The sequence below is a fragment of the Amyelois transitella genome, chromosome 17 (assembly GCF_032362555.1).
Source record: "Amyelois transitella isolate CPQ chromosome 17, ilAmyTran1.1, whole genome shotgun sequence".
In the NCBI taxonomy this organism is placed as follows: Eukaryota; Metazoa; Arthropoda; class Insecta; order Lepidoptera; family Pyralidae; genus Amyelois; species Amyelois transitella.
The window spans coordinates 7,730,721-7,757,005 of NC_083520.1; the positions used below are offsets into that span (position 1 = coordinate 7,730,721).

General features: G+C 36.1%; 2 protein-coding genes across 2 annotated transcripts; one reads left to right on the plus strand and one right to left on the minus strand.

Annotated features, from left to right (window-relative positions):
- The first annotated feature begins 294 nt into the window (after window positions 1-294).
- On the plus strand, window positions 295-6,347 carry LOC106134307 (UPF0047 protein YjbQ). Its single transcript, XM_060948751.1, has 4 exons — window positions 295-665; window positions 884-1,020; window positions 2,261-2,389; window positions 2,772-6,347. Exons 1-4 carry the CDS (start codon window positions 509-511, stop codon window positions 2,844-2,846), a joined length of 498 nt encoding a protein of 165 aa, XP_060804734.1. The 5' UTR covers window positions 295-508; the 3' UTR covers window positions 2,847-6,347.
- Window positions 5,679-26,114, minus strand: LOC106134226 (uncharacterized). Its single transcript, XM_060948989.1, has 26 exons — window positions 25,960-26,114; window positions 25,786-25,867; window positions 25,617-25,704; window positions 24,974-25,079; window positions 24,495-24,576; window positions 23,925-24,021; window positions 23,268-23,478; window positions 22,905-22,986; window positions 22,528-22,618; window positions 21,786-21,891; window positions 20,995-21,088; window positions 20,509-20,605; window positions 19,993-20,201; window positions 19,298-19,439; window positions 17,645-18,400; window positions 12,205-12,269; window positions 10,005-10,224; window positions 9,471-9,686; window positions 8,987-9,194; window positions 8,528-8,695; window positions 7,988-8,139; window positions 7,601-7,761; window positions 7,204-7,360; window positions 6,852-6,911; window positions 6,587-6,752; window positions 5,679-6,504 (listed from the first exon to the last, which is right to left on the minus strand). The coding sequence occupies exons 1-26, from the start codon at window positions 25,985-25,987 to the stop codon at window positions 6,455-6,457; spliced, it is 3,894 nt and encodes a 1,297-aa protein (XP_060804972.1). The 5' UTR covers window positions 25,988-26,114; the 3' UTR covers window positions 5,679-6,454.
- Window positions 26,115-26,285: the final 171 nt, after the last annotated feature.

Below are 26,285 nucleotides of genomic sequence, written 5' to 3' on the forward strand. Positions count from 1 at the left end.
ATCTGTACATCGCCTTCGCCCGCCCATTCGTTACCTTGACGCGTCGAGGTTGCCTGTTAAAAACAAAAGATAGTGTTAACAAAACGCAATTCAATTTAACAATGTTGGTTTACAATTTAAGGCTTGAATAGGTGACATTCGATTATTTACAAACAAACATTCACTTCTAAAGTTCCATTGTGATTAGATGAAAACGAAAAAAAAAAACAATTGACTGATATTTTTTTGGTTTAATTTCATATCATAACATAAGTTAGGTGCGTAAGTTTATTACTATTGCAACACTGTTATCGTTGTTCTCTTTCGTTTTATGTCCGTTTCATTTTCCCGCAGAAAATAGGGTGTCGAATCTGTCCTATAACCTCCGATATATTTATTACAATTAAAGATCAAAGATGAATCTTTTATGATAATTGTGGATTAATTCGTGTAAAAATTGTTCTAAGTGATGTTGTGTAAGATCGTTTGTGTTCTTGCGGTCACTCTGTAGCGTTTTTAAAAATTAAACATGGCCTCGAACCGAGGAATTCAGATTGGATCCGCGTGGTTTCAAAGGAAGCTGAACTTGAGGCCACAGCATCGAGGGGTGCACCTGGTCACGGAAGAGATCCTCAAGCAGGTGCCTGAACTGTCGCAGTTCGCGGTCGGTCTCTGCCATATCCAGAGTGAGTAGCAGTCAGCCGTCAACATCGCGTTCTTGCCGCCGATGATGCACCCCCTCCCACTTGTCATATTTGTCCTACATTTATTCTCGCGCGATTTTGTGATTACTATGTTGGTGTGAAAGGATAATGGTTGGATATCCTGATTGGAATTGATGATTGATCGCGCGGGGTAAGCATGGTGGACAGCTGATCTGAGTAATGTTGCATGTTGTTTTCAGTATTGCATACATCGGCAAGCCTTGCGCTAAACGAGAGTTGGGACCCCGACGTCCGAGATGATATGGAGATGATGCTCAACAAAATAGTGCCAGAGGGCTTACCCTACCGCCACTCGTGTGAAGGTCCCGATGACATGGTGAGCTTTCACACTATCACCCAGTCAATTTATTGTTTTTAGTAAATAAATGGAGTCCTAATAAATATTATTCAATTGTTTTTAAATATGAAGTATAATGATGGTATTATATTCAGCAAGGACAATTGTCATTTTGAAACAAATGTAATCATACTTTTTTAAACATAATCAACAAAATAATGTGTAAACAACATGTGTGTCAAGCAAGGTTGCTGATAAGTTTGAAGTTGTTTTCTATATTTTTATCCCTGTTGATGTGTTTTTTTTCTAAATTCTAAGGTGTGGTTTTGCAATGTTTTGTTTTTGTGGATAATGTCAGCAGACAGATAACTGATATAATCATCAACACTGCCATAAACATACTCATAAAGTACCTACAATATTTAAAGGCTTACTATTCTAAGTTTGCATTGGACTAAAGAGAAAGTTTTAACATTTTCTTATTCTCTCCCATCATAATTGATAATCTATACACAAAAAGTAAAAGATTGACTATTGAAATCATTTTTACATTCAGCTGCTTGCCCATTGAAATAGTTGACATACATACATACATATGGTCACATCTATATCCCTTGCGGGGTATACAGAGCCAACAGTCTTGAAAAGACTGAATGGCCACGTTCAGCTATTTGGCTTAATGATAGAATTGAGATTCAAATAGTGACAGGCTGCTAACAGTCTCCTAAAAAAGAATCCCAAGTTTCTAAGCCTATCCCTTAGTCGTCTTTTACGACATCCATGGGAAAGAGATGAAGTTGTCCTATTCTTTTTTGTATTAGTGCCGGGAACCACAGGGCATAGTTTCTTTGCCAATTATATACTTTTTATGTAGAGAATGTGTCCTAGATCCCCATAATATGAAAAAAGCCATTAGCCCTACAAGAGAAAAAAAGGGTGTATGCCTTATGCCTTACACAGGTAAAATAAATCCCAGATACATTAGATGTGTGTATACAAGTAGTTTTATAATGGAACATCTGGTGATTTGATCTACTATAAATGAGAATTTTAAAATTCTCTTATATATTACTACTTACCAAATCCTTCCTTCCTACCTATCCATAGACTTCTTTTAAAACAAATGTCATTGTTTTATGCTTATATTTTAGATACGATTTAATCATATTGTAGATGTATAAATTATTAGCATTCATCTTAATAAGGTCGAACATACATCTTGATAGAGTTATAATTTCTGATTGCTTGGTTAACTGTATATATTCTTTTCTTCATACAGCCTGCACATGTAAAGGCCTGTTTCCTGGGCTCCTCCTTGACAATCCCTATCACAGATGGAAAGCTAAACCTTGGCACTTGGCAAGGGGTATGGCTCTGTGAGCATCGAAATCACGCTGGCAGTCGGAAAGTGAGTATATTTTTGTTTTTGTAAGTGAAGATATATCAAGAGTCTTCAGGTTTAGGTTCGGCTCTTGGCTAATTTAAGTAATTCGATGACATTACTAATTACACCACCACTGGGACTGGTGTTTCCGATTGAAGACATGGTGGCAGAGCAGTTAGGTTGACTGAATATAAAAGCATGTTACACATGGTACAGGTTCAAATCTTACTGCAACCTTTATGAAACTGAAATCTATCCGATAAATCTTGAATTAAGAGAAACCTGAAAGTTATTAATACTGGATGATCCAATGCGGGTCAGGTTCTTCTGCAAAACTGCCTAAACCATGTGGTCAGGCAGTTGAGGACACAACGGAACAATGTCATGATGATGCCTGTGTCGGCAGGTGGTGGTGACGCTGTCGGGCTGCCCGCGCGACTCGCCGCTGTCGCCGGTGTCGGCGGCGTCGTGCTCGAGTTAGGAGCGGGGGGGGGGGCGCGACCCCCCACACGCACTCGCACTCGCGCCCCTCCTCAAAGAGCACCAGGAGGTAAACTCCGCCCGACCACCTTTTATATGTCCGCACCTGACCTAGCTGTTAGTTCTTACTCTTATCTTCGAGCGACAATATGTACATAAGATTAAATTTTGTACTGCTTCGCGTGGCGGTTCGGACGTTACTTATTGAATTTTAATCTTGCGCGGGCGCAGCGACGCTCCGATATCCTACTTGTAATATAGCAATTATAGGAATTGAAAGTTAACTCTTTTGTTTAGCTTCCGAATTGATTTCAATTGAAGCGCCATGCGAAGCATGAAACCCTATTGATGTTATGTTCGGTCAGATTTAACTCTGAACCCGTTGAATTTGTACATAAATATTATGTGCGACGATTTTAAAGTATACATACATTAAAGTTAATGTTGTTTTGTTATTGCGACTTGTCGATATGTACATAGATCACGCGTGACGGTGTGACATTGCTTCGTAGGTTCGGTTGTTGAAAGAGTTGATGTGGCACCTACTTTTACCATTAATATTCGTAAAATAAGACAAATATGGATACGGGATAAGGAGTAATGATTTGGAATGATTGAGACTTTTCACACTACTGCACAAAATTGTTTCTAAGTTCACCAGGCGACACTATTTTTTTCAACATGACAGCACATTAGATGTTTTCAAAGGTCGGACACCCATTTTATTACACCAATTTTGCATAAAATTGTATGTAATCACACTGGTTAACAGTCAGTTCATGTAAGTTTTAAGAGCTGTAGTTTATATTTAAGTACTTTGTACGTGTACGATAGCTCCCTTCTCTCTCCGTGTTAGGTTAGACTTTATTAACGATTAGAACGTGAAACATGTCCATAGCTTTAAATGTGTCACACCCGTTGTATCAATGGGTCCTTCACGGGCAGACAATGAGCTAACATTTGGTACCACTAGGAAGTAGTTGTATATCATTACTCTTAAGATCATGTAAGTGCCTCGGAATAATGGGGTGGTCATGAATTACTTTGCAGACTTGGATTCCGAAGTAAAGTCGCGTCGGCCTTTGTTTAGTTTTCTTACCTTCTAACACCGAATACTTCCTCACTTGTGATAAATACACCTCTTGTAGTTTCCTCATTTGTTTTCAAAACCATTTTAAATTTTACAATGACAGCCACTGTTCTCTCTCTCTCTAAATAATTACGTACTAGAGCATACGAGATGAAGATATTTCTGCGTAAAACAATAACGTTATCATTTGTCTACTGGTTCGTACTGTGAACCACATAGAAAAGTATACTTATTTTCGTAACGTTAAACTACATAACGATTATCGTATACTTGTCTGTTTGACTCACTGTATCGTGTAATGAACTATTGAATCTTTATTTTGCCAATGGTTATTAAAAGTGTATGTGTATAGTTGTATGTCTTCCTATGTAAGTTCCATCACATAAGATCAAGTTTAGTATAACTGTCGGATAATGTATTTGGTATTTGTGCGCGGTAGTAGGGTATGTAACATCACCTTTATATCCGGCCACATCTATATAACTTAGATAATGTGTAATGAAATTATTGCGATAAGGTGTTGCAAATTGAACCCAATGCCAGTAAAACCACATAATATAAACTGATGGTAAATAGTAGTGTGTCGTTTTATATGAATTGAAGAGTAGCCATACATTACTGATTTACAGGGTTATAACCTTGATTTCTACAGGAGAATTAAATGTATTCCATAAGCATTCCATTTGTAAGTACGAATAAATAGATTCAGTTTCGTGTGCGCTGCAGACACGGTTAATTTGCGTTTGGCTTTAGATGTCCCATCGAGATTGCTTGTGTGGCACAATTTTACACTTGACAATTAGTTAGGAGTTAATGAATTATAAATAGTAGGATACGGTTTGCGTTAAGGTGATGTGCTAAGAGTAGCCGCAGGGCCGGCCTCCACGCACTCGCCTCATTTTGATACCGCATTGTAAAAAGTGTAGATGTCACAGACATAAAAAGTTTTGTCTCATGGACAACCTTAGATTATTTCACTTAGGGAGCTTGATGTAATTTCATACTCGGCCATTTTGTAAATCTTTCCGTTTCGGTTATTACCTCGGTCGTTTAGATGTAAGTATTGTTCAAAAATATCTTAACTGCATTTAAATTTTATGCTTTTATTGAATCATGAATATTAGTTGTCACCCTTTACTATTCACATGCCAAGTTTTGATTATTGAACATTTATTTTTTCGGTAAGCTTAATATTCTTTCAAGATTTTTTTTTATCGCTTATACTTAAATTTTCTTAGTAACTTACACCTCATTTTTATTTCCCAAAATTTTTTAATTAGTAACTTAACTTATATATTTACACGTTTTTTTTGGATAGAATTGGGGGAGTTGGGTAAGGGATGGCTTTTAAGTGCTTTTTAAAAAATAATTAAGGATTTGTAAATATTTTTTGCATTAACATATTGTACATTTACTGATGTACATACAGTGATTCATATGTATAAAAATGTTCAAGTGCTATTTGTGTATGGATGTTAGGTATGCCACTGCCATGGATCGTCTGCCTCTTGTTATATTTTACAATACTTTATTGAGGAATCGACCTTTTTTTTTTGATTATAATAATGCATGTAAGAAAATAATGCAGCTGGAAATGTCCTATTAAATACATAAGTTTTAATAAAAGACGAAGGGCTACTGATTCGCCTGATGTTAATTGCATTCCTTTAGTTCTCTATATTGGAATATTGTTATGTTTGTTGAACCAATATATTAAGCTTTTAGAGGTCCCATTTTAGGCTGTTACAATAACAACGAATGTGTCTAGTGTTACCTGTAAGTGGAAGCGTCTGTTCATCCCGGGGATGCCTCTCCTGTCATAAAAGTGACTTACAATAAATAGTACTTGTGTAAATCTGTGTACGATCATTTAAGCTGTATTCAATATTATTACGTGTAAACTGTAAGTACATGTACCAAAGACACAAATAGCCAATGTTATAATAAGCTATGTTGTTTATTTCTTCTCCTTTGTATGATGCATTGAGTGTTTCACATTTTTTAATATATTTACAGTAATAAGCGTAACAAATTCACTTTAAGGCACGAATTTTTAATCTACTTATTTATGTATTTAAAATCATTATTGGTACATCATTTGTTATTATAATATTAATTGCACATAGGAAAAAGAGGTTGTAATCAGGATTAATAAAATAACCAAAAATGGGAGACAAATAATTTGTGTGTATATTATTTAAGATCAATAATTACTATATCAAGATATGATTGTACAGTTTATTATTCACTTTCTTAGAACCTCGTCAGATGTATATTGTTGGTTTTACGCTCACTTCGTGACGCCGGGATATCTGTCACAATAAAAGTTTAATTGTATCATATACATAACATGTACAATATAAATATATAGATCCACAATTATGAAAGAGATTAAATATTTGCAAAAGTTAATGTTACGAGTTTTATTTTACTATTATTGTCCTAATTTTCAGTCAGCTTACATCTAGAATCTAGTTGGTAAACTTATTCTAAGTTAGTTTTGGTATTAGTTTAACATATTAGACTTTATTTTCTTCGCTTGTGATATTATGTGGTCCAGGTCCTTTATCTGTAACAATGATTTTCATATTAAAGTTATCAGAAAGTATAAAATTCATAATTTATTACAAGCTGTTAAGATCATAGTTTACCTTCAAGTTTAGCCTGTACCGTGCCAAGCCCAGCTTTGGCCTTCTCCAATGCTTCACCAAGCCCAGTCTTGATCTGCCCGAACTCCTGAGTAACCAGAGAAAGCCGGCCCAACAAATAATTCAAATTATCGTCCACTTCAGACATACGACTCTTTATCAATCCCACCTGGAAACAAAACATGACTATCACAACTAGGAAACAATTATTTTAATTGAATTCATACATGACTCTTATTGCCTTATCTTAAGGACTGGTTTCGCTTACCTTGTTATCGATGTTTTCCATTGTTGATGCGCTGCCATTAACGTATAAAACAGTTTGTTCCTGAAAATAATATTTGTAGTGTTCAGTACTTGTATTTGAACTTTTATGTTAATATACAGATCTTTCTATGTGTCTAGCAAACAGTAGACATAATCGCTATAGATACTAAAGCAACCAGTAGCTTTTTTGTTTCCCCTGCAGGGCAAAATCCTTAAACTGCTTACTGCCTAAAATTTTTGAGGTCCGTAGCTGTCTGCACAAAAGCCAAGATTTCTCTTGACCTGATTTTTTCTCAGATAAATTAATGTTCCTCAAATAATCAGTTTGAAACATGAACAACGTAGGTATATACCGTAAGCTTATCTAGAGATTCTTTGTTGGCTGTTAGTTGCTTGTACATTATGCCGATTTGTCGCCATACTGGCGCCATCTCTGACTCGATCTTGTCGCTCAGGTTTGTGCGGGTTGTCAACTGGTTCTCAAGTATTGAACTGCCCATTGTTTCAAACCTGTGGAACAAAAGAATAACTTAACAAAGCGAGCTTGGAGCCTTAGAAATCTAAAAAAGCTATCACATTTTTGTCGGGGTCACAGTATTAGTAGCTAATAAAATGTGACTTATCTTCTTCAACTTTTCATTAACTCAATACTAGTCTGGATTAAATCGAAAACCAGTGGGTGGCGACTTATTTAAATTTTTCTCCAAAAAAATAATCATGGAATCAAAAATATACTTTCTCTCGTTGTACCTTTCGTTAATGGTTTTATTCAAATGGTTGGAATGGGCCCTAATTCTCTCCCCAACGTCCATCAGGATCTGCTGGATGCCGTACTCCACCAGCTTCTTGGTAGACAGAACGTTGTCGGCAGTCGTCAGCATCACGTGCTCGCTCTTCGTCAGTGTTTGGACCTGTAGATAACACCTTATAGTAACTTGGCGCAAATAGTTTCTTCCATTGTTTCTATGACTGTTGGCTATGTCTTTATCGTAAAAAGATACCTGTAACAAATGTCTATAAGCTTTAAGCTCTATACTTTACTCCACTTAGCTCCACCAACAAAAAGAATCACATTTGAAACAAATGTTACCTATCTTTTTAGACTGACATTGTAAAAAAGAAAAGCAGAATAGTAACCTCAGTCCTCAAGGTGTCGTAGCTCCGCGAGATGTCGTTGTAGGCGCGCTCAGTCATGGTGTTGCCCTGCGTGAGGCTGGCCTGGATGTCCTGGTTGGTGGCCGCCAACCGGTCAGACATTTCGCGGAGTTTCGTCGTTATTTTGCTTATAGCTGTGGAAAAGGGAGATATAGAAATTTTTGATGAAGCAATTTTCATGATATTCTCAATCTCTGGTGTTTCCTCTAAAAGCTGATAGTATGAGATGAAAGATGATTTACGTCAAAAAATATTTGGATTTAAAATAACTAGGTTGAGTGGTTTCAGGTAGAACAGGACTACTAACTTTTTTTGCAGATCGCTCTAAAAGATAGAAAGATATCTGCTTTCTGTAGGTATCACAAGGTAGAATCAACAGCGTTGTGCATTAACAATCACAAAGACGTGGGTGTCAGCTAGGAATCCAAGAAAATACCAAATTTAATTACATTAAACTATCTATTGAAGTTGATAAATCAAGCGGAAATGCCTTGTGAGGAGTAAAAAGTGGTAAGTATTCACCTTTTTCTTCGCTTTCTTTAACCTGTTCCTTGACCTTCTCAATAGCCTCCAAGGTTTGGTTGGCGCTAGTCCTGAGATCCTCCAGTCGAGGCAAATCTTTCCAGAATCCTTCCGCGTCACTGAGCAATTGTTTTATCTTTATTATTTCCTTCTCTTGTCTTTCCATTACTGTCAACAAAGCAAAAAATGTTATTGAAAAAAAAAATGTACACAATCTCGAACACTATTTTGGGTCATGTAGGTAAGTATTTATTATTTTTTTTGATATATGTACAGATGTATACTGCTCCTCAGCAAGCTTAATTACAGGTAACAGTTTTGACATTAAAAATTAAACGCCCCACGTTGGGCGCCAGTTTTGTAGAAAAAGAGAGAGTAAATCGTGGATATTCCATATAACTATAAAAATGCCTAAAATGTTTGTAAAATAACCTCAATTATGCTCTACGATGTTACTACCTTCACTCATCTTGCTGTGCCACGCGTCATCAGCCAATGCCACTTCGCTAAGAGGCACAAAGTCTGTGGGAACCTTGCTCGCGTTGACGTTGTATTCGTTCAACTTCAGCTCATACTTATTTAGAAGCTTCTCAGCCTCGGTGATGTGCTTCCCCAACGGGTTAATATCTGATGAGGAAACTTCAAGGCACATTGCGTGTAGTGCCTCCTGTAAACAGACGGTCATAAATAGATATTTATAGCTTATGATCACTTTGTTAATGCGGACGCAGGTCTCTAACCGCTGTGGGTAAAACATTGTAAATGAGGAAGAAAGCGCTATTATAACATTACTTTATTTAGGTAATATATACCTAATTCAAAAATATATTGATGTTTTTCGTGGGGGAAGCGAAATATTTTGTATCGCGACTTTTTTCGAAGCCTAAGCAAAAAGCTAGTTTTGAGTTTCTTTCTCATTACTTATAGAAACAAATTCCCTTACCTTACTGAGGCTGTTTTTTAGCTTCTCAATCTCTGCCTTGACCGCGTCCAGCTTAGCATCGGTCGCATCCAGTCTGTCCTCATTCGTGGTCAGGTTGTCGTCAGAAGAAGGCCTCAGGCTCTTCGTAAAGGTGGTAGTCAGAGTTTGTAAGGACTTCTGAATGGCGTCCAATGCGTCATTTGTGCTTTTCTGTGTCGACTTTTCTCGTTCCTCCTTCTAGAAATATATTTTTTATAAAGACATGTTCGATTTTACTTTTTACTGTTTTTGAACTTAGCGTTATTATTCCATTGTTATGAATAAAAACACAGATGTCTCCATAATAAAACTGTTAGCGTTCTGGCAGTGCAATAGTCGGGACTTCACGGTTCCAATATATGGTTTATGGATCCCAGCCAGCTTGAAGTAATCTAGAATACCTATCTAAGAATATTCCCTTGAGCGAGTCACGTTTCCCGTGCTTCTTGCATCCATATCAGTTGGTGGCCAAAGCCTTGTTTGGAACCTACCATACCAACCTAATTTGATACAGACCTGCAATAATATAGTCTCGACATTGGACAATCTCTCATCCAGCCTTGAGATCATTCCCTTGAGCGGCTCTAACGCCCTGTGTTTCTTGTCCAACCCGGACAGCATCCTCTTTAGCTGGTCACCCAGGCCTTTCTCCCGGTACTCGTGCCGTTCTAACTTGTCTTCTGACGTCCGAAACATGTGCACCAGGGACAACATGGCATCCCGTATATCTTCGTGGCTGGAAATTTAGTCGTTTATTTAAAGAACTGTCATAATAGGTTACTAAGTAGCTAGCAGTGGTTCTGAGCTCTGTCGCCGGTGTGGAGGTTAACAGCTTAGAAGTCTTTGAATAAAAGTATGTACGACCCTAACAATCTAGTTCTACATTATGCGCAGCAATCTCCTGCGCAGGGAGTCATCGTTTCCGGCTTTTGTGCATTCAAATTTATTTCCGTGTTATAATTATTGTTGAACTATTTTCCGCAAATGAAACTGAATGCTGAAAGTTCTAGGAAATACACCGAAAGTGCGCTTTATTATTAGTCCAAAGCTCCAGATTTGAGACTACGCAATGCCTGCAAGTGCTGTTTATACGAGTATAAATACTCAAGATATAAGATTAACACCTGTCGTCGCAGCTCCGCTCGCATATAATGACATATTTTTATTATTTAATTATTTCCATTACGCATATCCTCCCTTTTTGCTCTACACTTCTCACGTGCTAAATCGCTTACATGCAAATTTTCAAGTTAACTGTATATTTTAAGTCGGTCACTCCGTAAAACACCAAGGAAATAAAAATAAATTAAGGTAAAATACTTATTTAAGAAAGGCCGATGCCGGATAGGTAGGGTAGGGTAGAAGTAGTAACATTTTAAAATTAGCAGATCGCGTTAATATTTAAGCGATAAAAATCGACTTGACCTATTACGTTGATTAAAAAGATCGATGACCAAGATTTGGTTGAACGAACTTTTTATGTTAGATTCAATGACGTTAGTTACTATTTACTTACTATCGAGCATGCATGGTCTTAGTGCATGATAACAAATAATCATTTTTATAAATCTGTATGGACGAATGAAGTATTAAGTATTTATTAATCGAAATAGTTAGTTTTAAGTTGCACATTTTATGATCGGTTACGATGTGGTAAGCTTACGGAGCATAAATTACAGAGGAGGCAGAGGTCCGCTTTATTTGACCTCTATGTAATGTCTAATGAACGATTGGCATTTATAGATCTTTAGAAGAAACGATAACTTTTTATAATTATATTATTTTCAATCATAATAATTACAAATAATTATATATTTTAGGCATATTTTTTGTGTACCTAATACTAGTAATTGTTGTTTATGATAAACGATAAAGTAACGAGGGCAGGGCGCAGCCTCCATACCGCTGGTGGCATTCGATTTCCCTAATTATTTTAGATGGCTTCCAGCCTATGTGTGGTGTTAGTGACAGTGGTGTATCAGAATAATGACTGAAATACTAAAACCGAATGAACTGAATTTAAACTGCAGATAATTTGATTGGGTACCTAGAACCGTACCAACAGTACCCACTTCTAAAATGGATTAATAACTTAAGTAGATTTATTACAACTCTTTCATCTCGAGATGCACTTCAGTTATTTGTGGATCAAACATTTAAATCCGTGGTAAAGTGCGGTTCTGATTTATGTTGCTATAAATTACCCTGTGGAGCTAGTTCAGTTGTTAAGTGATGACACAGATACAAACGCTAATCACGTCTTTATTCCTTACGGTGTATTCAGAGTCACAAGATTCGAAGCCTGCTTTTAGTTGGAGAGCTAAGAAATGGAATTGAGATTGAGACTCGAATTAGAGAGGCATATTAAATTAGCAACCTGTCACCACTGTTGCCGTGTCGCAGGGACCGTTTCCATCCCGGAGGTCCACTCGGCTTTAACGTAAACTTTTCGTTAGCAAAAAACCGTGAATTTGCAAACAAACATACCTTCATACATACATATCAGGTAGGCAGAGACTATGGATATCCACTTGCTATGATTCTTACGGTCTGTAGGGATTACGATCCTTTCCACTTGCTACGGTAAGTGGAAATCCATAGTCTTTTCATATATATCACAATCTTTTCATGTATATTCCACGATTAGGACGGATACTCCAACATCTCCCTTTTTAATACCTAGTAATTGATAAGGTCATTTATAAGTTGTACTTACGTGACATTCCGGCAAAGTGTGTGAGGAGTGCAGACCAGCAGAAGGGCTGCCACCCACCACAGTCTCTGGGGACAAAGATATTGCATCAGTAAACAATCAAGTACATCGTATTGCCGCACATGTCGCCATTACTTACATGGAAGTAGGTTAGCATTAGAATAATGTCACATTAACATTTTACCTTTGTGGGTTCTAAGTGCATATACTGACAACAAGATTTCCAGAATTGGAAAGACAAAGGTATGGAACCTTTGTCTTTGGATCTTAAATCTAATAACGACGACGGCCTAATCTAAAATAACGTATAATTGCCAAAGAAATAATAACTTTTATTCAGGCAGGTAGGTAAAACTAAATTTTTTACTTACGGCATTGCAAGCCAAATAAACAAGAGTCAAAGTCGTACTATGCTTTTCCAACATTGACAGGTGACATTAATTAAGTTCCTTAAGTTTTCTCTTGAAAGCTTCTTATACGATACACTAGAAGAAGCAACTAGACTAGAGATACCTATTGTATTCCTACGGGAGCATATCCCCAGGAAACTTTTGCTTATAACAATCCCATGAGACATAAAATGGTTGATCTATTTTGATGTGATCATAAAATGGAGGAAATTTATTTTTTTATTGATATGACAACATTTCATGCTCGGTTGTTTCAATTAACTTATTTATCGTTGTTATCGGAATTTATTGGATTGCGAGATAACCCGGAGACGCCAGGGTCTCGGCCGCGGGGCGTCCTCCATGAGACGACACCACTACAAACGGAACTATTGATTATTCGATGTCTACTGTGAAACCAGTGTAACTTTTAAAACTTGCAATTGTACCATTACTCGCTGCATACCTTCATCGTTTATCTCATTACCGTCCTCTTTTAGTCTTGGTTATCTCCTACTTGAGAACCTTACCCAGTTTGAATCTAAGTTATGGTGTTGCACACAAATCTCTCAAACCGGATTTAACTCCGAAAAACGGCATTGCAATTTAGAAACATGAGTACACTTAGGTACCTAAGTACTTAAATAATTCTAAAATCGGTTGTAGGTAATGAAAGATTGCGTCGATTCAACTCTAAACTATTACAATGGAGTCTAAAAAAACACCATTAAATAATTTCGTCACGTCTATCAATATAAATGCACTCGAATGATGAAAAATATTTATTTTATAAGGTCCACGCAATTGCATTATGATGATTGTTTGTCGTCCATTCTTACAAGGTCGTGCTAAGCTTCATTTTGTTGAACAGGACAGAGCTCTATTTATGATGGGATCCCTTCGACCACCACCCACCCGTATATGTGGCCGTAAATACTATTCCCCTATCTACATGAATTAGAATTTGATGCGGTTGTTGTAATGTTATATCAAACATCATTGTATCGCCGATGTTATTACCTAATATTTTTAAAAACAAAAATACCAGTCAGGTTTATAGGTATCATAAACAATAACTGGGTGGCAAATAAATATTTTTATATAAGTTAATATTAAAAGCTGAAAGCTTTATTAATGCTCAAAAGTCATAAACGAAATGCTTATAATTTTGTTCACTTAGTGAATTAAATAATTTATTGATTTCGCAAACAATACAAGATTTTAGAAATAATAATGAATTTTTCAAACCTAAAATAAACTAAACTGCGATTGATTAGGTACCCATCCTGCGTTGCACTTCCAATGTTGGAATCTCTGTCTGCAAATTTCAATTTTACTATTATACTTTTCATGATTTCATTAACATAAATATTAGTCATATTTATGTTCGTGAAGGTAGCGTAAATGACAACATTAAAAATGGACATTATGTTAATGAACTAACAGCGCCAAGTTGGCGCTATTTCTCTATCAACTTGAAAAATATCGCTTGAAAACTTTGCAGAGGTCACACGGAGTCGCTTCGTGTAAAAATAACGCGGAACAGGAATGCCTCCACTCACCTCATTATTACGGCATCTAGCCACCTAGCTTATAATTTGAAAATCTATACATAAGTAGTTTGTTTAAGGATAAACCAACACATTATGAAATGACAATGAGAAACGAAAAGCTTATGGGCCAAGTCTGTTCCGCATGACGGGAATGACATTTTTAATAGTGTGCAATTTCCATCTACATTTAATAGTGCTATTCTTATTATCATATTATGGTGTGAAGCCAAGGCTAGATGGTAGATGTTCTCAAAAATATAGATATTTCCAGCCCTCTGTGCAAAAAAGTATGGATAAGTGATGAAAGAAGATGAAAAAATTTTTTGACAGAGATTAAATGTTGATCATACAAGTAACAGCCGAGAAACAAGTAGACGTTTGCGTCTACCTATTTACGAGCCATAACATAATCATGGGTGAGATGCATTAATAGCAGGAATCAGGCATTCACCAGCAGGGGGGAAATACTTAAACCGGTAGGTACAAACCCAATGAATAAAAAACGAGACCGCTTTGGGTACACATTAAAAACATATAAAACAGGGTGAACATCATCGGGCATCGGTGGTAGTGATGTCATCACCATGGCCGCGTGGCAATGCAGTGCTGGAACACTTGGGGGTTAAACACCTATCCAGACGGCAATGTAAAAAATAAGTATAAAGCTTATTTTTTTAAACAACGGCGATGATGATATGGCAAGATAAAACAAAGACTAACAATTACTCGTACAGGATTCGTGGAATGACTTATTAATCTAATTTTAACCATATACATAATGACGTCACAATGCCAGGGAAAGGAAACCAAAGGATTGTCTGATTGGACCTTGGCCGGAATCCAGGCAAGTCAGGTCTCTGACAGACAAATGGACGAAGCTGTGTGTATACTGTATAGGTACATAGAAATTCAAATTTCTAGGTTTAGGAGCAAGCTAATTGCCAACGAGCGAATGAATATTCCGCTCAGGTTTAGTGCTTTAGTAGATAAATACTGAATTAAACATTTCATAAATAGTGTTAAGCAGGTACCTACGCAGTAAGCGAAATAGGTTTCTAAAAAAAAAAATTATGCGTTTTCAACTGAATAGGTACCTAGGTATACTTATTTGGCAAGAACATTACATAAGTTTTGGGTAGGTTGGTACTGGTCGGTAAACTGAAATTTTATATAGAATTATTCTAATAATACCTAAGTAACAATTAATGCTTAATTTTGAAAGAAGATAGTAGGTAGATCAGTATCGTGAATGAACAGTCTTAGGTACCTAAATTGATACAAAATGTAGGTTCGTACAACTTCAGGCATATATTTTTAAAGTTATTTTCCTTTTGAAGAAAATTTATAACCTACCTACTTACTAAAGTAATTCCATGTTAAAACTAATAAACAACACTTAGAAAGAGATTGTACCTCGCCATGAGGTCAATTTACTTTGCCGTTTACGATCTTATTGTCACTTGTATGCACAATAAGTGCTAAAGTGATACGAAGGTGCGAAAAGCTTACGCTAAATGCAATAGGCACGTCGAAGCAATAAACTTTCATAGGAGAGACGATGCTGCATACATTTTATACAACACAACACATTGACGACGTAAAGAGTAAAACTGTTTTTGCATATTCTATCTAATGATATCAACTGCGTCAAGTCAACGAAAACAATCTCACAGTTTCTTAGTAGTTGTAGATAAGAGTTGACTTTTAATTAAATAGACCATTTGAACTTAATTATATGACTATCTTTAACTATACTGTATTATAAGTAGGTACGTATTTTTATATATGTACTTAGACCTCCTCATGCGTGTACCCAGTTGCACCCTTAGCCGTACCTAACTGTAACGTAAGCCTTAACCGTAAGCTCATTTTGGTATACAATACCTACAAGTATAAGTACTAACTTACTAAGTATTATTTGGGTCGTATCAATCACAAATTTGTGCCAACGTATCCCAAAATATTTCTGCAAACTTCCTTTTTGACCTAAAAGTAATTACCGTACGAACTCGATAAACCCAGACAAAATGTTTCTACATCCTTCACACGTGATATTATGCTAAGTTTTCACAGATATAGGTACATATATTATTGTGATTGCATTACATAGTGAGAAGAATATTTGAAAAGGGCAAAAAGGGTTAATGCTATTAGCACATATTATGCACTAATTAATTGATTGAAGTCAAAAATGCCAAAGCGCTCGCGTAATTTCAAGACCTATCATATAGTACAAGAGCTAAAACTAAATAAATTGAATAGCGCTCACCAGTCCACCAGCCATGGCGCCCTTTAAAATCTAATTTAAACTAAGAATCACTGATGTTCTTTTTGTTGAATTTGCGGCGCGCGGAAATTGTTATGTGGACGCTATGCTTGCGTCCACACGCGCTGTCGATCGCTAACTGAACTCAGCTCCTGGATATATGAACTGACGATGAACTTTGTCTGCGCCGGCGCCGGCTGCAGGCACGGGTGAACGAATGCGCACGTTTTGAGGTATAATCACTTATTGATGTAGTAAATCGACATTCCGAAGGGTTAAAAGTGCACTATTTTTGGACGTTATTAACCGCTCAAGCACCAGGCTCTATGATGGTTGTTTATGGCGACCGGACGCACCGAAACAGACTTTTATGCTCTTGAGAAAAACACGGCTGATGATCTCAGTTAAAGGCCGAAAGGACATTGCTCCTCAATCAAGGCATAGGATTTCGGCTAAGTAAACTGAGTCGGTCAACAAAGATGCAGAGCGGAATAAACGCCACGCTTCCCTTATCTTTTTAGCAGAAACTGTCATTCTTTTTAGCTTCGTTATGTATTTGTTTTCGTTTGTGTGTTGGTGCGTGTTTTGGTAATACAAACTAACAAGTTGGTTTTATACCAGTAGATACTACTTATTACAAATACAAAATAACAATAACAAGTTCAAGGGTCGTAAAGTTGATAAAGTACTTACGAATTGTTTTTTAATACTAGGTACGTTTTTATTACAAGTAAATAAACTAAGAGTCAATATTGATAGTAATTTATTACTAATCAAAACAAATATCAGGCAAAGAATATGGTAAACAAGTTCTTACCAAACCGAATTAAGCATTTCAATTATGTAGACATACTTAAAATTTCTGTGATACGACGATTATATTAATACCTATAGAACGTCATTATTTTTTTGTAATATTCGTTTATCTTTGTAAAAAGGTATAAGAGTCCAATGACAAAAAGCGACTATTATTCTCGCGAAGAAACTTAGCGCATTGTAATGGACATTGAAAGAATGTTGTTATGCATGTGTTATCTACCAATCTTCAAAGGTTTTTTTTAGAAAAGGAGGTCCTCAATTCTAGACATTTAAATATCTTATTAAAACTAATAAACTACTGACACTATTTTGTCAGAATACGTAGATAATACTTAAGGAGTACTTGTTTCAAGAAAGTGTCAAAAGGGATCCATAATAAATAGACAGAAGTATAACAAATCCATAAACTTTATTTATTGCACTTTAACGCCCCTGTGAACGATCCGGCGATGCCTGCCGACGCAGCCCGCAGTCCGGAACGCCTTCCCGCACTCCGGACAATTAAATGGCCTCTCCCCCGTGTGGATCCTCACGTGTACCCGCAGGATATCCAACGTGTTGAACCTTTTACCGCAAGTCTCGCATTCATATTTCCGCTCATTCATGTGATACACGAAGTGCCGTTTGTACTGAGCCAATATGTGGAACGTTTTCCCACAAACCTCACACGTCTTCTTGGGCGTAGGATCGTGGATCGCTTTATGTATCATCAGCCCGCTCTTGAACTTAAACGTCTTGTCACACAAGTTGCACGAATAAGACCGGCCCGAGGAGTGCGTGTCCAGGTGACTGATCAAATTCCGTGTATTCTTCCCGCACACTTCGCAAATTTTCCAATAGTCGTATCTCAGCTTTCTCGGGTCCCTCTTTCTCTTTCTGTTTACTCTCTCTTTCTTGATAACTGGCTTTTTCTTTTGTGGCGGTTGAGACGGCAGATCGTCGAAATGGTCAATTCCGTTTAAATCATCTTTGCCAAATACCTCTGTCGTGTTATTGTTGTCCCGCTCTTGGCTCTCACTTTTATCAAAAATTTCAACTTTTATTTGGTGAGAATTGTGACTGCGAAATATTTTGTCGATTTCTTGACATTTCGTTCTGAATTTGTATGCGATGTCCAAATCTCGGAAACAATTTAAACAAATCTGTGACGGTAAATTATCGGCCTTATCCACCTGGAACAAAAAGAAATATAAGTGGAATAAACAAGATGTCTTATGAAAGAATGATTTTAAAAACGTTGTCCAAAGAAATTCATGTCAGAAACTTAGATTCAGTCGCCGATCAAGTTATGATGAAATTGGTCGTTATCTGACCGTCTGTGATCTTGGATTATTTTTATCTCTAGGTTTGTTAAAAAAAGACGACTTTATTGAAGTTTATGTCCTTTTCCGAGACTAATTTTGCTTCATAATCTCTGTACACTTTTTTCACTTCATCACATCGCGACATTTCGCCAGGACGTCTACGATTTGAACATGATCCTTTGATCCATACTAATATTATTAATGTAAAAGTGACTTTGTTTGTTATGTCTTCACAGTTAAACCACTGAACCGATCTGCATGAAATTTTGTAAAAATATAGTAAAGATTTGTAAAAATATGTACGGAGAAGGACAAACGGTACATTCATATACATTAAGTTTTCTTTTACAGGTGGCGCTAAAATCGCGCGGGCGAAGCTGTGGGTAAAATCTGGTCAGTTTTATAAACAAACAAACAAGCGGACCCGACAGACTTCGTTCTGTCAAAATTTTTTGTAATATGACAGTTTTTTGTTCCGATCTATTAGACCAACATTGCTTAGACAACAGTGAACTTTATACATTAGCAATAAAGCTCAAATTGGCTGTACGTATTAGTTAGAAAACGTTTGTATGGGAAATAGAAAAATGCTGTTTTGAGGATTTTCCCGGCACTTATTCCAATTTTTCTCACCTTTTAAACCTTCCCTAGACCTCCACGAATAATTCAAGACCAAGATAAATCCGTTCAGCCGTTCTCGAGTTTTAGCGAGACTAACGAACAGCAATTCATTTTTATATATATAGAAGATAGATAGGAACGCACCTCAATGCCGGCGATGAGCCTCAACTTGTCGGCCAGGTCCAGCCCGCCCTCGCCCGCCCGCTCGAAGATGTTGACGCAGCCTTCCTCCGCGTTGCACGACCGACATTGACTTTCAACTTCCAGTTTGGGCTTCAATTGCAACCTACAAGGATTATATATACTTCTTTACTTTTATAAAAAGTTTACTTTATATAAAAAGGACACTCAGACTAAATGAATTAACTCAGCTGAAACCGTTGGCTCTACAAATTTGAAATATGGTGTTTAGTTCCCTGAGGGGTGCATTATGAAAGGATACCTATCTCTTCTTCAAGGAGAGTGTGAAGGGAAAGGTCTGATTGGGAAGGTCTAACGAACGTTTTTTGATCTTGACGTACTGGCAAAGAGTCAGGTCAAGAGTACCCGAATCCGCCGAGCTTGCATGAAGAGAGTTATGAATGTGGTGGATGAAGCGAAAGAAGTATGCACGGATCGTGGCAAGTGGAAAGATGTATTACGTTGATACAGGCAAGTCAATGGCCAAATAAAAAGCTTTGAGATTTTTAACTTAATAATCAAACATCTTAGCGAACCCTATCCCAAAAATAAATATCCTGAAAAAAATTCAGAATATTTTTGTTAGGATAAACGAGGAAAAATATTTTTCGTTATTACTTTCTTGTGACCAATAATTTTATCCACAAGCAACTACTTACCTCTGTTTCAGATCAAACAACTTCATATCGTCCTCCAAGTCATCACCACAGCCGCCATCACCATCATTGAGGTGATCATATTCCCGCGAGCAGCGTTCCCGCTTTTGTCTCTTAACGGGTTTCTCGACATTGGTGAAATATTCGGACATCGCGTCGTAGTAAAGCCAATGTTCGTTCAGTATGCCTTTATTTGCGAATTTATGCTTCCACTGAAACAAAAGGGATAGGCTTATAAATTGGGATTTTTTTTTAGGCGATGGGCTAGCAACCTGTCACTATTTGAATCTCAATTCTATCATTAAGCCAAATAGCTGAACGTGGCCATTCAGTCTTTTCAAGACTGTTGGCTCTCTCTACCCCGCAAGGGATATAGACGTGACCATATGTATGTATGCTGAGACAGAATGTTTTTTCTTATTTACTTTAGACGCCTATCGCCGTAATTAGATTTTTTTGTCATTACGAGAAGATTGAAGAACATCGTACTGCGAAAAGCTGTACTGTGTATCAGCTCACCTTGTACGTTTTCAATAAATGTGTCCACATCTCGTCTAGATCCAATAAACTATGGTCTAATGGTAACCCTAAACCCCGCAACCGTTTTTCCACTTCCCTGTAATAAAGAATAATAATTTAAGTACGACTTTATATATGTTGTACATTGATTTCTGTCGTGCCGTGTGGTTTCCGGCATTTTAGAATAGAACATTTCCATATCTTACCCACGGATGTCATAAAAAGCGACTAAGAGAAAGGGTTAGAAACTTGGGTTTTCTCAATTCTATATTATCATATATCAATCTCAATTCTATATTCCATAGCTGAACGTGGCCTTTTAGTCTTTTCAAGACTGTCTGCTCGGCAAGGGATATAGACGTGACCATATGTATGTACGTTGATTCAAATCTTAATATAAAATAAAGTACTTAAATAGTATTTATTATAACACTTAGGTTATGTGCTTTTTATAATCTGCTTTAAAATTAAAATAACGACACTCACCTCCACCCTTCATTTCGGTTAGTAAAAGATAATTTAAATAAATGTTCCGCGTCCGCCCTGGCCCTTATTAAATTAAAAATCCATTCCTCTTGCCCTGCAAACAAAGCTACATTTACTAAATTTAAACGATACAATTTATAATGGAACTAGTTTTTTCCCCGCAGCCTCGCCCGCACTTTGAGCGCCATCTATTTGAAATTAAGCCGGTAGATACACTAAGACCTACACGCGCGATTTTAGCGCCATCTACAAATAATACAGGATTTTCGCAAATGCCACGGGAGCTTTAGTTTTTAGCGGAATGAATTATATTTATGCAAAATTTCATAGTAGACAAGCCAAGAAAAAGTTAAGTCCTATTATATCTTACACCGCTTGCAAAGCGCATTTGTAGAAGAAGCAGCGGAAACTTCACTTCAGCATTTAAACAGTAAACTTATTACTAGAAAATGCTCTGTTTTAAGATGGCCTTTTATAATTTTAAGTTATGAATTGGAATAAACGTTCCTTTACTCTCGTCCTTTTTTTGTCTGAACAATAGAATAAATTTGAATATACAAGTTCCAAAGTTGTGAATGTTGCGAAACGAGCATATAATAGGAACACTTCTTTTGCCCGCGACTTCGAGGTGGCCTATGTTCTTCCTCAGGGTCAACTCTATATGTGTACTAAATTTCATTAAAATCAGTTTAGTGATTTAGGTATGAAAGTGTAACAGACATACAGACAGTAATTACTTTCGCATTTATTATATTAATAGGGAATTAGGCAATAGTAGTAGTTATACTTACATCCGGCCAGCGGATTCAAACTAAGACTAGCTTCACCAAAGTACAACTCGAACAGATTGTAATATATCCATGATTTATTGTTCGTCGCCTTGGACTTTTGATACTCCTGTAAACAGCAAATCGATTATAACACGATATAGGATACCGATTACAAAAGAAGTCACACCAGGGTGCAAACAGTACCAAATAAAAAAAAAACTACTCTTAAATATACAAAAAACAAACAAAGACTGGAGGCGGCGCGAATGTGAGTATCTTGTATCTTAAGATTTTGTATGAAACACTTCACACGCAAACCGGAACGACGAAAATGAATAGCACGGCCGCCAACCGCCGATATTCACTTCCAATGTAACAAGTCCTAATGTTAGGTACATTTATATTAATCAATTTAACTCTATTTGTAAAGGCCTTATGTGCATTCAATTGCACAGAAACTTGACTCCCAATGGTTTTGATTTGTTCCTCTCCTCCTGGCGTTAGTCCCGGTCACATCCTCACCTCTCTGGGGAGAGCTCAGAAAAAGAGTCATTTGTATACTTACCTGCAAATGTGTATACATAATTGTCAAACGAATATGAACTTAAAGTCAAGATAACAAAGATTTTAGGTATGTATGCACTTTTGCAGGTGACTGTACATGACCGAGGTACGATTTGAACAAGAATAACTTGCGCATTTTAGCCGGCCACCTTAACCGATCGACGGTGTAGCTTTCTTTGAACAAGTAATAAAAACTTACCGCATATGTAGCAGCCCACTTCCTAGATAAATCCCTGCTGGTAAGAGTTTTAGGGAAGCCGTATTCATTTCGCATAATCGCTGCTAACTCACTGCAAACAATACATATCTATGCACCAGTCTTCACAAAATTCGTTGTAAAATAAGTGCCTAGTGGTAAGTATGTGAAATTGTTTGCATGCAATTGTAGTTTTATGAAGAAATAAATAAAAATATTATTAAATATACGTGTAATCAAATCAATAGCCCTTGTGGGGTAGACAGAGCCGGCAGATTTCAAAAGACTAATCGGCCGCTTACTACTATGTATATGGCTTAATGCAAACAATATTTTTCGTTAAACCAACATACTGATTATTTATTTTATTGTGTACTCACTTCCAAGCCCATTTTCTTTCCCGAAATAACCAGTCGTTCTGTAATCTAATTTGAATAAATGTTTCTGTAATGTGTTTGGACCCTGAAAAATAAAGAATATGTTACACTACTTGTACGAAGTTAACTTACCTTGACAAATGGTAACTGTAGAATAGATTAACAGTATTCCCATAAGAAAAATCCAAATATGAAAAGTTTATATAATTTTACCTTTTACTTTATTTACTATATTTATTAACTTTATTTACAACATTTTGTACGTATCATTTAAAATTAATAAAAAAATATGTTACATGAATACTACAGCGTTATAGTATAGGGTTACCAGTAGTGTTGCTATAATAAAATGTTAAACTAACTCACATTGAAACTCATCACCCTCCATATCTGTGTCATCATCATTGACCACGCCTTTTCGTTTGGTGTATTTGCTTTTGACTACGAGGTGGACCAATAAATTTTCGTTTGCCATGTTCAGCAAATTCTCAGGTTCATGTTTCTGGAAGTACCTCAACATGGCGTCGTAGAGGGGCCATTCGGTGTTCCCTTTCTTCACTTTAATTCTGTGTTTTCTCTGTAAAAGACTTTTTCTTTAGTGATATATTTACAACGTTATCCTAAGTGTTTTTAAATATTAGAACTTATTACTTTCAAAATAAATATTTTCTTAATTTTTTTCGTTTTCATTTGGCTTCCATGCTGTGGGTTGTGAGATGCTTTTTGTCCTGCTTAAATTGTAAAAGTCAGTCAACGGAAGAGATTATAAACTTTAAGGTTTTTCTTAGAGCCTAACAACTATGTACTCTGTAAATTACAATTTCATATACTTCTTGCCTGGATGATTGATCCATTCAGCTGAAAGTGGACTTTGAGTCTTTTTGAGACTACTTTATATTTTATTAATACCATAAAGCAAGAAATCTTACAAGATAATTTAAAGAAAACATTTTCTGTCTATGATAATGTCAGTTATAAGGAAACTGTAAGTAACTAAACAGTATTCACGGACAAATAACTTACATTAAAAGTAGTCTTGAGATGCTGCCATAGACCTTTCATGTCTTGCACACAACAGTCGCTCGGCAGTTCCTGGGTTCTCATTGATGTCTCAATTGTTCTGAAATTAACAACAGCCAGGAAATAAAAATAGTTAGCATTCAAGGAATGAACTTTAAGTGAGATAACATAAGATTTAAAATAAGTGGAAAGAGGTAGTCTCTGCCTACCCCTCCGGGAAAGAGGCGTGATTTTATGTATGTATGTATGTATGTAACATAAGATTTAAGGCACTGCAGAACTTTTGAAGGTTCCTAGGTATTTAGTTTATTCTCTACTAGCTTTTGTCTGCGAATTCGTCCGTATGGTTTCTTTTTTCACAATAAAAAAAGTTCTTCCTCTGGGTCATCTCTATCTCTGTAGGTACCAAATGTAAATAAAATTGGTTTTGTGGTTTAAACGTGAAAATGTAATAGACAGACAGGTATTTTCCAAAAACAATACAAATGTTGGCCATATCCCTTTGCTGTCTTTCAGTTTAGGTAAGACAATGAAACATGAAAAAAAGTATAAAGAAATACATTTTTGTGTTACCTCCACATTGTTTGAAAATCGAGTTTATGCTCTTTAGTCTCTGTTACACATGTGATCAACTTTAATCGCCATTCATCATCCCCTACAACATAAAGTATTAAATAAAATTAATATTATTCTAACAGGTAGTTACTTCTAATAAATACATCAGATGTTTATTACAAAGTATACAGTCAAACTGAAAAAATAAATCAGCAGCAGCAACATCGACACATAATTTGTGAAAAATTCAGCTTTCTAACTATCAAGTTTATGAGATACAACCTGATGACAAACAATGGAGACTTAGTCTCTTAGCATTTAGGTATGGAGCTAAAAACAACACAATTCTATCATTTATCTTTTGCATCAGTTATAATAAAAAGTGCTTTTTTTTTTACACTAGCTCTTTTATATTAAAACTTAATAGATACATCTCTTTTTTGTTTTCCTTTATTGAGCACACCCCATTAAAATAAAGATGTTGATCAACTACTCACATGATGCATATTTGTCATATATTGATTTTGATTTGCTATAGTGTTTATCAAACATTTTATAGTATTTCCATCTTTTATTTCTGCTTCTTTTTGCAATTATATAACTCTGAAAAACAAACTCAAAAATTTAGATAATTCTATCTCTCTGAATAAAGTGAAATAATAAATAAAATTTGGCTCCTTTAGTGAAAAAAGCGACTAAGGGATAGGCTTACAAACTTAGTATTATTTTTTAGGCGATGGGCTAGCAACCTGTCACTATTTGAATCTCAATTCTATCATTAAGCCAAGCTAAACATGGCCATTCAGTCTTTTCAAGACTATTGGCTCTGTCTACCCCGCAAGGGATATAGACGTGACCATATGTATGTAATGGAAAAGTGTTATCATGATAAATTATCACTTGTTGACATGAATTATTTATTAATGGATATTTAAGTTTAACATAATCGAGAGAGCTGTTGAAGTTGGCCCAATTTTTCATCCAATTAGAATAGGCTTTATTATGACAAGTTATAGTTAGTATATTTGTTTAGTGTTCAAGCTAATAAGTCAGTGTTTTAAAGGCAAAGGCAAAAACAACCAAATGTAAGTTGTAATTTATTTTGCGGGTGTCAGACTCTGGCCCATACATTTTACTTACATCATATGTGTAGGACCACTTCTTTCTAACGTGATTCACAGTCATTTCACTCGGAAATCCATTCTCCAAAAGAATTTTGTAAAATTCACTGTAAAATGAATTGATGATAAATAATAAAACAGTTATAATTTAGATTGATTTACCTCAGAAATAGTATTTACATGCTCACCTCCAGGGTTGTTTTTTCCTTTTAAACAAGCAGTCATGTTCGAAGCGTAATTTGAATAACCTCCTACTAAGTTCTTCAGTCCCTAAAATAATAAATGGGTTTGATATGGATGGGTTGTAGGCACGTAACTAATATTTTGTTTGTATTAAGTACGGCAGTAGTAAAATTACTCACATATAAATGCTTTATCCTCCACCTCCATGGCTAAAATGATATTTCAATGAAGTCCGTCCGGTTGACCTCTTTACTTTTACAAAACTATAAATTAAGAGATACTTGAATTTCATGTAAATTATTATCATTCAAGTACAACTGTACAACACACACAGAACAACACAAAACAACTCACATCTGCCTGTTGTCAGTTGTCTTGCAGTTGTCTGACAATTGACACTGATATAAAAACTAATGTTTTTTTATCAACGCGTTCCAGGCAATGAAGTAGTTATTTTTTTTATGCAAGCAAAGCATAATGTGTCATGTAAAACGCCATTCAGCCT